We start from the raw sequence: 10,999 nt of genomic DNA on the forward strand, positions 1-10,999 counted from the left end.
TTGAGGACACATTTAGGAAATCCTAAAAATGAGCATAAGTGAAAAGGGGAGGAGATGCAGATTTCCCTTCCGAAGTGTTATGTTCCTATTTTTCTCATCTATGTAAACCAGACATCCAAAGATGCCTGGTGAGGATCTGATGAGATGCTGAGAACTCACTGCAAACCAAATGCTTCCCAAACTGCAGGTCTTTTTTTTTTTTTTTAATTAGACATGACAGATAGGGTATTATTAACCTCAGAAATGCCAGAAACAGGTAGCAGCTGTCTAAGCTGAGAAAAGTTTGTGAAAACTGGAACTATACAGAGTCACTGGCATGGACACATCTAAGACACAAAGGAGGTAAATCCACAAGTGGAGAGGTAAACTGAGGCCCTCCAGTACGCCAGCAATTTTTTTATAAAGAGGGGGTAAGGAAAAGAAAGGAATACTGAACTGGAGGCAGTAACCTGTAAGAGGAATGATTTCATGGGAGCTGGGTCATTATCCCCCGTGCTGGCAACACCTCAAGGACTTTGGGTGTGCTGGATTGAAACAACTAGGCATTTTGTCATTAAATATAGGCTAGAATGGCTTTTATATTTATTTTACTTGCAGCTAATTGCTTTCAAAACTTTGTCTGACCTTGATGAATGTTTTCTTATTAAGCTTAGTGGGGGATGTTCTGAGAAGGGAGTCATATAAGGATGGAAAATGGTAAACATTCAGGAGAGTTGCAGTAATTGTGTCTTTGCCATTTTCATCTCTCCACGCGAAGCAGACGGTGTTTTAGTGGTATGAAATTCAGAGAAGCTTTGTAAGGGCACAGTGCCTCTGCTGAGTATGCCAGATACCACTTACAGTGCTAAGACTTTCCTATTAGAAGTCGCTGAGAGTTTTCTGTGGTGACGCTGAGTGGTGACATGATGGTGGTGGTGATGCTCTTCAGCAAGGTCCTACCCCAGAGCTCTCTCCTTCGATGCTCTCTCAGGAAGCTGTGGATCTATTGCCCGCCAGGCCAAGCGTGTGAACACAGAAAGGCTTTAATGTCAAACTTTGAGACTCTACAGGGGAACAGCAGAATTTGGGCACAGTGGCATAGAGAAAAGATATCTTAGATGTAGTCATTTGCCTTTCAGAGCCTCTGGGTGGGATGGTTGGTGAGTGGGACGCTGACCTTGACATGAGGACACTGGAGTTTCACTCTCCTCTGGGCTGTGCAGCAGGTCTGTGCCCTTCTGGAAGTGCAGTATGTCAGCTTTGGTCTGCTCCACACAGAGGGCCATACAGGTCCCCAAACTAGGTCACCCCTAAATCTTTCAGGGGAGTATGCTTGAATCAGCATACAGCAACTGCGATTCAACAACAAGAGCACAGTTCTTCTGGTGCTACAGTAATGATAGCTTTGGTGTCTCCCTTAGCTAAGCATGACCTCAGATGCTCCCACTCAAATCACTGGGGTGTGAAAGACTTCAGTGGGTGACAGCCTAGGGACATAGTTAATGGTAATGCTTTTAATTTTCAAAACAGTTTTTTTTCCCTTTCCTAGACACATGTTATAATTAATATTTTGTGACAGTCTCTAGAGATACAGGAAAGAATTTCTGGTCTTGGTTTAACAAAGGATATCAACAGGACTGCTGTGCGTGGGAAGTTAAGTGTTCCCAGGTGTTTACTAACACCAGGGCAAAGCATGAAGTTGTATGATATTTTTCTGATGAGAGCAGAATCTCCACTTTGCTGAGGATGGGTATTCTAAGGGAGACGGATGCTCCACATGGGGAGCAGAGTCATCAAAGCCATATTGAGAACTTCGGGCTGCCTGTTCTCCTCCCAAGCCACTGCGCTTGCCTTGGAACAGTTTGGAGTGACATGTAGCTCCTCGCTGATCTTGCTGCGGCTGTGCGTCGTGGCACCAGCAGAGTTTCTCACCTTGTGCATGCACAACGGGGTGTTCAGCCCGTGCTGGAAGCAATTCACTGAGCAGCACATTGGTTTCACTCTCGGCAGCTCAGTTGGCCGTCAGGGTTGCTCTGCTGTGGGGTATTTTGGATATGTCAGTAAATATCTTCCCTCCAACAGTGCCAGGTGGTGTTTCCACGCACAGCAGCTCCCACAACCACTTTGTAAAGGTTTTGTGGCAAGGGGCTGCCCAGAGCGCGGTTCCTGCTGGCTGTTGTGGGTGGGTTGCGACTGACCCCGGGTCAGCCACTGTACAGCTGCCGAGGGAAGTATAAAGTGACAGCCATCCATGAGCCATCACTGCAGGATCCTTCTGAATCTTTATTTCAGCTCCCATCTTAATGACCCATCCCACTGTGGGATGATCTTGGTCCATCAGACTTCAGGCTAGAGGCCAAACTCACTAGATAGCTGGGTTGCTTTTCTTCTGACCCATTGAGAATTTATGCAAACAAGGTATCAGGGGCTTTTCTGTACAGACTTGGTGGCTTGAATCTTTTGGGATCTTGCCCTCAGGATTTCATGTCCCTGCAGGCAGGTTGAGGATCAGTTTCTAGAACCTTTCTGTCATCACAGTCCTCTGAGTTCTCACACACCAGTTTGTGTATGTCCCCCACACCATCCCACTGCTGTGCTTGGGTAACACCTTCACACGAGTGATTTAACCAGGTGTTTTGGAGAAGACTCATTCAAGAGTCTCTCTGGCACCTCCATTTTTCCAGCTGGTTGAGTTTTTGTAAATAGTGGCTATGTGAAATTTTCTTATCCAGTAATTAATGGCTGTTGCTTCATCTTGCTCATGTGTTTCTGCCCTAGCAGGTCATATGAGAGGGGATGTCCTCTCCTCAGCCACATGTCAGCAGACTGGGCTGTGTGGCCTGAGACTGTGGCATATGCAAAAGTTTTTGTGGTATCCAGGATAGCTTTGTAAAGCATACAAAGAATGGTGCAGAACTGATATTACTGCTGGACTGCTGTGGTGGTTGCACTGCATTCAGTAATCTGTGTTTTTATAGGTTTGATGCGCATCGCCATCAGGGATGATTATGCTAAAACTCTAGCTGTTGTAATGGGAACAGGTTTGCTCACCTTTTTTTTAAAGTCAAGAATACTCAATCTGTTAAACATTAATTTGTTTCCTTTGTGGTAAGAAAAGTATGTGGCTTGAAAATGCCATAAATGTTGGAGCATGATTTGTAGCCTTGCTTTCGGGTGGGGTACCAGAGCAACGATTGTGCTCCATCACCACGCGCCTTTAATCACTGCAGACTTCGAGCTCACACATTCTCCTTGGATGAACAGAGCGCGTCTTTATTACTCTGTGAGGACTTTAAATAATTCATTACTAGAGAAAGCAAAGGGAAGAGCGATGCTGTTTGTGCTGTACTCTAATTGCTGAATGCATCGTGACCTTTCAAATGAGGCCCCAAATTTAATCATGATTCTCTTCTAGCCCAACATTTGGTGAACCCATCTGTTTCTCCACCTGCTGCAGGGGGATGAGGGTGCTGGTTCCCCCTGTGATATTGCAAACATCCCACCTGCGGGGAAGGAGGTTTCTCTGAAACAAAACCACAGCCAGGTACGAAACAGCAATGATGGTCCCCAAGGTGAGAAGCATGGTGAACGTTTTAAAGGGGAAGAGCTGGCTGTAGGTCCCGCTCACCAGGGAGCAGCCTGGGTAGCAGATGATGGGGGGGATGCTCAGGGCAGGCTCCCCCGCCAGCACCCTCAGGAGGAGCCCAACCAAGAAGCCAGCAGCCGAGCCGTAGGTGTTGGTGCTGGGAGCGAAGAGAGCGCAGCAGAGCTGGGGGAAGAGCAGGGCATACACCAGCTCCCCGCTGAGGAACCAGAGGTCATAGACAGAGCTGGAGTAAAAAGCCAGACCGGCAGCCCCAGCCCCAAACACCAGCATGGAGGTCCTCATGGCCCATAAGACCTCCGTCTCTGTAGCCTGTAAAACAGAGATTGTGACATTACAGACACGGCGTTTACTGGCGGGGTGACCAGCACTGCCCTGCCCTGGGCTGGTTTCCACCAAGCCCTCGCTGCTTTCAGGCAGCGCTTGCCACCGGCAGCCACCCAAGGCAGGCACCCCTGGAGATGGAGCTGCACGCTGCATTTTTAAGGGTCATGGGTTTACGCTGTTTCCATTAATATCCTTGTCCAAATTTTATACCAGTCATTTTATAAAGAGCAAATCTTTATAAAAAGCATTTTATAAAGAGTAAATCTTTATAAAGAGCAAATACCAGTGTGGGTATTTGTATCCCTACTAAGGATATGAACACCCCTGACCTGTGTTTGAAGCTCTGGCTCCAGAACTCAGTTCAGCAGCTGAAGGACAGACACCTCTAATCGCAGACCACACAGACTGGATTAGAAACCATCTTGAAACTAAAGCATCTTGCCTGACACCAAAACTACTGAATGCTGGAACCAAGTACCTTTTTCCTCAGGATTTTCCTGTAGATGTTGTGAGCGAACATGGAGCCAGCGGAGAGAAGAGCTGAATCTGCAGAAGACATTGCAGCAGCAGCGATGGCTCCCAAACCAGCAATGGAGATGTATGCTGGGCAGAGATAGTGTAAAACAAGTGGCAGTATCATTGCTGATTCCCCTCTCTCGAGTGGACTTGGAAGACCATAGCTTGTCTGGTTCCAGTCTTTAAAACAGAACAAGGAAAAGTCACAAATCCTTCACTGACATTTCCGCTGTCTTTGAAGCTGCCTTTCCACAGGGACCAGTCACAGCAGGGCTAAGGACTGAGACCCACTCAATGTTTTAGGACTTGGATTAATTTTTTTGGATTCTCTTATGATCTCTTGTGATTCCCCTTAGCATGCTGCAGCTCTCACTAGATCAGAGATTTTCCTTTTCCCCAGTAGCATCTATAGAAATAGCTGTGCTTTGTGTGTTTCCAGAACTGGCACAGTTAAAGGTCAACCTTCTAGACCCTGCTGGTGAAGAGAAGGGAGTTTTGCTCTGATGCCCCTAGTGACAGATGAATTAATGAGTTCAACTGATTTCTTTAAATGTTCGGCGATCTGGCTGCTCTTTAACCCTTACTCACAGCCAGCACAGGACTGATCCCCTGGACGGGGGCTGTGAGTTTACAGAACTGAACTTCCTGATTCCTTCAACCAGGTTTTCTTCAGAACCTTATTAACAATCTGTAGTAATATTGCTGGGTCTTACAGGTGGAAGGCACTAACAGAAGCAAGCATAAGATTTCTTGGAAAATAGGATTATGCAGGGTTTTTCAGGCTCTCACTTCATCTTTCCTCAACACAAGGTCCATGAAAAGCCATTTCACTGTAATGAAATAGCTTTAAACAGGTCTTGGGGCCTTTTAAATGTCTCTAGGTAGTTGTGCACTGAACCTCAGAGGGTACAGACCACCTAGCTTGGTGGCCAGGGCTATGCTTTTAGGTACACAGGACTAGGTAATTTGAAGTCTAAATCAGGACTTCTTTGGACCTTGTTTTAATCACATTTGACAAAACCATGTTCATTATTCAGAGGCAAACAGTTAGTTTTACCTGTTGATGCTGCAACTGCACCAATAAGCACAGAAGGGATGGCCATTGAGAAGCACCCAAGTCCAGAGAGGTAGGAGATGAGCCTTGCCTGTCCTGGTGAGGCAGCGGAGAGCACTCTTTGGAAGTAAGTTTGCCATGGGATGCTCCCAAGCACCTGAAATGTTCAGATGTTACCAGTGGTACCCACCAGGCTGCTGTAGGGCATCATCCATCCATTCAGGCAGATAATAATCTTTACTGTTATAAAACTCTCATTTAAAATGCACAAATATTGCCCAGCTTTAACTATTAAGGGTGATATTTCTGATGTTTGAGGGTGTCCTTTTCCTTTGTTTTCATTGCAATGGATGTGAAATTTTGATCAAAACAGGATGATGGTTTGGCAGCCTGAGAAAGCTGAAAAATAGATTGCTTGAGGTAGTGAAACAGGCACAGAGGAAGGAAAAGAGAAGAAAAGTTTTTCAGGAATGCAACTTTTGTAAAACATCTATCCAAACTTAGCTAGAGTATAATCTAAAATTAAAAATAAAATCACCATTTTCGCTTTCTTAGCAGACAAATTGCATCAGATAAAATCTGAAGATTCTGTCCTCACCAAACAAGCTCAAGCTTCTGTGTGTCCCTGTTACCGATCAAGCAAACAACCTCCTGCAGTCTTGGCTATACTGGTAGCTCAAAAGTTGAGTTGTGCAGTGGAGCCAATGGCACCATGCTTGCTGATGACCTGCACTCGTGTCATTTTAATATTTTTTTTCAAATAGAGGGAATTTTACATAATTGTGTAAAAGCGCATGATTGAGGCTGCAAGACCAACCTCTCGAAAGGTAGGAAATGCCTCATTTAGGTGCCAGGAGTGGAACTAGTTGCCTGCATGGCCTTAATCGAGAGGTACATTCCTTCACATTGGTAAAAGATGTAGTGTTCCTGCTGCTTCTTTCCTTTGCACAGCTGAGCCCTGGATCTCCCCAGTCCACTCAGTGTGCTGCAGAGTGGCTGAGAGAAGGTTTTACACATTGTCCTGCCCCTGCCAACTGTGCAATGTAGGGCTTCTGGCTGGAAGAACCCACAAGTTTTCCAGCAGAAAGTCCCCACACAACCCCTTGTCCCAACCACCTGTCCAAGAAATACTCCATACCAGGTAGAAGAAGTCATCCAGCCACCTTCCAAGATACTGTTTTTCTATCTTCCCAATCCAAGGGTCCTGGTAAGATTGATGAGTTGCTGTGTAATAAATACTTTCCGTTGCAGAGTTCACCAGGGCAAAGGGGATACAGACCCACTAGGATAGAAACGGAAATAGTTATTGATTTCCCCAGGGTCCATGTTCTTGGAGAATCTATTCAGATAATGAAATTAAGGTAGATGTAGAACATAAAGTAACATAAGATTAAACCAAGACTAAGTCTTCCTTTCTCCCCCTTCTTTACTCTAGATCTACATGTTTCTGGTTCATGGCATCATCAAGAACATGAGTCTGTAATTCGGGTCAATTGGTGCCTTCAGCAGACAGATCTCTCTCCGTTCCAGCCAAGATTGTTCTGGACAGGTTCTGCAGACCTTACTTGTGAGCAGCTGCATTCACCCAGCAAGGCCAATAGCTTGTGTGAGCACTGTCTGAAATGCATAAGGACTGTAAGACATTTCAGGAGACCTGTTCTCCTGAAGAGGAACTGTAGGGCAAGGGCTGGTATTGGTAGAGTTATTTTTGGTCTGAGACATACCGAAAAGCAGAGCAGGATTTTTTCCCTTAGTTAGGAAACTGGTAACAAAGAAATGCACAGGACTTGCCAGGCTGAGGGTAATGAAAACCAGCTGGATGACATCTGTGTATGCAACAGAGTAGAGGCCTCCCAGTAGAGTGTAGAGTATGACCGTGCATGCCGAGACAAGGATAGCCAGAGAGCCTCCAATATCCAAGATGACCCTCATTGTTGCTCCTGCAGACAAGGGCAGCAGTCAAGTATTTTAAGACAGATTTCATGTGTGCAGAATACAGAATAAATAAGGATATGTTATTCCCTTGATGCCAGCAAACCACACTGTATGAGAAGCGCACAGTCCTCAGAGAGTGGGCAGAGTGAGGACTCAGGAGAGCCCATGTGCCCTTTCTGCTCTTGCTGCTACCTTGCTGCATGGCCTTTGCCAAGGCACCTTGCCTTCTTGCATCTGCTCTCCCACAGGCAAGAGGAAGGTACTAACTCCTATTACCAGACCTCTCTATTATAATATCATGAATATATACTACAGTCATTTGTTTCACACCTAAAAACATATTTTCCAGAAATGAGAAATGCTTGCGTTCCTCTCACAAAAGGAGACACAAAGCACAACTTTCCACAGCTTAGTCCAACACAATTCCCAAATATGTATTATACTCTGATAGCTGTGCCACATGACCTTTAACAAATACAACAGCAAAGTAAGTATTTACCCAGGGATGCCAGGATAGCTGCAAACCAGAACACCTCTCCTAGGAGTGGTGGAATGAAGAGTAAGCTTCCCATCACGTTTCCGTAAGTTTCTTGAAGGGGATCCATCACCGTCACATAATTCTTGGATCTCATTGGATTTACAAAGAAGAAACCACCTATCAGAAGTGATGACATTTTGGTAGAATTTTGCATGTTTTATATTCCAGGCAAAAAAAGTAAGAATACTATGGTGTCTGGGTATCAGACCTGTATAGTGATTGTGGAATTCGTACATAATGGAGAGAACAATGAAGCCAGCCAGACACCAAGGCCTCACTTCACTTGCCTATATGTGGGGTTTTGTCCTCTGAGAGGTCCCAGGTTATAAAGGATGTCTGCTTACAGGTGACAGATACGTCCGTCTACTTTTGGTAGACCTACATCTTTCCAGAGTGGCTACTGGAGGCCAGGTGGGACCCCCTAGGGCACCCCAAATGGCACAAGATACCTGTGTGACTGTAACAGGAACTTGGCTCAGAGGACACCCACGTATAGTCCCCTCTCCATCTCCAATGACCTACCAACCTGAGACACAAAGTTTTCCGAAATGCTTCCTGTGGAAAATGTCAGTAGGCAGCGTGAGGCATTGAAGACCCATATTTGGCTAAAAAAAGACACAAATTTTTGTCCTTGACCATGTGATGCAACGTGTTGATATTCGTTCCTTTTCTGGTTACATTTTCATTTTGGTGGCTTCATTGTCTCTTCCCAGAACTATATTGTTTTAATCTGCACATTGAGCTGAGTCCCACCCACCTTCATCTAAATATTAGACTTCAGACATACAGCCATCTCATTAAAACCAAAGAATACGTATTGTGACTAACCCTGAAGCTAACAGGACTGCTTGTCTGGGCACTACTGACCTGAGTAAAGATTGCAGGATCAGACCTGCACTCCTCAATTTCATTAGTAAGAATTACTCATGTAAGAAATGCTGGCAGTATATTTCCAAGCCTGATTCATATTCATGTCAGTTGGACTCTTTTCTCTGACTTGAGAATAAGGGTTATTGTTCTTTTAGAAATTCCTGTGCAAGGTTTGCACAGGTCTCCTTGCTTTAATCATCCTGTGTCCCTAGACAGTTATGCTATAACTCAGTGTGGACTGGAAGAAACTTTGGTCTTGGCAAGACAGCTGAACCTCAGTGTGAGTCCAAGTCCAATAGTTCTTGGAGTTAGAAATGGCAACTTAGGTATAGGACACTGCAAACTTAGCTCACTGTCAACAAGATAGTGACCAGCTGTAAACTGGGATAAGCAGGATGCACTACAAATTCATTCTGAGATGACACTACTCAGAAGAATGCTTTTAGTGGAAAAATCAAGACAGTATTATTTCATCACACAGAAATTTTGAAGAAAAAATTAAAATGATACCAATACTGTCAATAGTCAGTGAATAAGAGACCATGATAAAAAAGCAATATGCACATAGCCACATGCTTCTAAAGTTCTCAGATAGGATTTTTGTCCTGTAAATTGCTCCAAGCAGGCAAAACTCTACACTAGCTCAAAGCTACCCCCATTTCTTATGTTTCACTTTAGAGGATAGCATTATAAATGCTCATTCTGGATCTGTGGGAGACTGAAGAAGCAAAATCACCTTTAACATGTACTCTAGACTCTGCTAAGCATCTTAATATACTCATATGATTTTTTTTTAAAGCTTATGTGTTCTGATTGCATGAATTATTTACCAATAACAAGGGACAAGGCAAACCCCACAGGTGCTTGGACCCACAATAGTCCTTTGGAAGGCAGGTAGACAATTTCAGCTGTGCCGTTGATATATGCTCCTCCAACCCAGGTGGCTGTAAACATGGAAAATGGAAAGGTAAGAATTGTGATATGTATTCTCAACTAGTCTTGTAGAACACTCTGAGAGCTTGGAAACCTTTTTCTCATACGAATATTTAATCACACTTCTATTTTCTTTACGAAGTTTTCTCCTGTAGTGAGATGTGCTGCTAAGTACAGCTAACTGTATTAGAATCTCACCCTAAGTAATCTCTTAAATAATTCAAGAATGAATACCTATGTGTGCATGGAAAAGCTCAATGTTTAACCATTTAGAGGCAATTTTAATATTCTAATTTTTAATTTCATTTTTCTCAGTGGAAGACTTTTGCTAGAGCAAACAGAATTGCCTTTGTTATCCTCCTGTGACTGATAGACCATCCTTTGTGAGCATCACTTACACATTCTAAGAAAATAGAAATTAGGAAAAAAAAACGCAAGCAGACATTGCAGTCAGAATACAAACCTACAACACAGGCTTAAGTGTCTTAGCCAGGCAAGTACCTCTTGGGGAAGCCTTTACAAAGAACGGGTCAGGGAAGCAAATTTCAGATGATGCCAGGCAGCAAGGAAAGAAAAGGGAAGTGGAGGGCAGCAGTCAGTGGGGAAACATTTTCTCTTTAGGAGAGAGACCAATGTTCACCATGAGTAGCAATTTATTCCACACAGAACTGGATCGTTCCAGGAGTAAAATTCTTCTGTTATGCTGGATAACAGAAACTGGTTCAAGATTAAGACCACAGTCCTCCTTAATGAAAAGTGTCATATTCTTCAGTCACTCTTAAATTAAACTCTTTAACTCTTAACTAAACTCTTAAATTAATCTCTTTAATTTAAAAGAATCTACATAAACATTAGGTTTTGCTCAGTGTGAAGAGGTTTGGAAGAATCCATCCCAAAATGATTCATGAAACCATACTCCTTTAAAGCCACACTTAAGTAAAATCTGCCCTGACATTAAAGGAGTTCACTTGCTTTGAAAGAAAAGTCCCCCAGATCTATGTAATGCATGTGTTTTAAGAAGAATTTTTTAAAGTCCTTTAAGAAAACTTACCCGTTGCAGTAAACAATCCAATGAAAACATTTATATTCCTGCCTCCAACTATGGCCATTTCAGTTGGGTTTCTGTTCTGCTGGTCCTTTTTGCTTTTCCAAGCAGCCCAAATTCCAGTAGCTAAAGTTAATGTAAAAAACACACTCAAAGATACCAAGCCTGGTATATTTAGAGCCATTTTCTGTTGCTTAA

The 10,999-nt window shown here is 43.8% G+C and overlaps 1 protein-coding gene across 1 annotated transcript; it reads right to left on the bottom strand.

The window, feature by feature from the left end:
• Window positions 1-3,373: 3,373 nt before the first annotated feature.
• On the bottom strand, window positions 3,374-10,996 carry LOC128153586 (high affinity choline transporter 1-like). The gene is made up of 8 exons (XM_052813060.1): window positions 10,808-10,996; window positions 9,654-9,767; window positions 7,915-8,070; window positions 7,272-7,420; window positions 6,619-6,762; window positions 5,484-5,637; window positions 4,389-4,606; window positions 3,374-3,895 (listed from the first exon to the last, which is right to left on the bottom strand). Exons 1-8 carry the CDS (start codon window positions 10,983-10,985, stop codon window positions 3,374-3,376), a joined length of 1,635 nt encoding a protein of 544 aa, XP_052669020.1. The 5' UTR covers window positions 10,986-10,996.
• Between the last annotated feature and the right edge of the window lie 3 nt (window positions 10,997-10,999).

The sequence above is a fragment of the Harpia harpyja genome, chromosome 17, assembly GCF_026419915.1.
Source record: "Harpia harpyja isolate bHarHar1 chromosome 17, bHarHar1 primary haplotype, whole genome shotgun sequence".
Taxonomy (NCBI): domain Eukaryota; kingdom Metazoa; phylum Chordata; class Aves; order Accipitriformes; family Accipitridae; genus Harpia; species Harpia harpyja.

Coding starts and splice junctions, on each gene's coding strand:
- LOC128153586 (XM_052813060.1), bottom strand. CDS start 10,985: ATGGCTCTAAATATACCAGGCTTGGTATCTTTGAGTGTGTTTTTTACA. Junction 8,071..9,653: donor TGCCTTGTCCCTTGTTATTG/GTAAATAATTCA, acceptor CACTTCTGATAG/GTGGTTTCTTCTTTGTAAAT. Junction 6,763..7,271: donor TTTTCATTACCCTCAGCCTG/GCAAGTCCTGTG, acceptor TTTCTATCCTAG/TGGGTCTGTATCCCCTTTGC.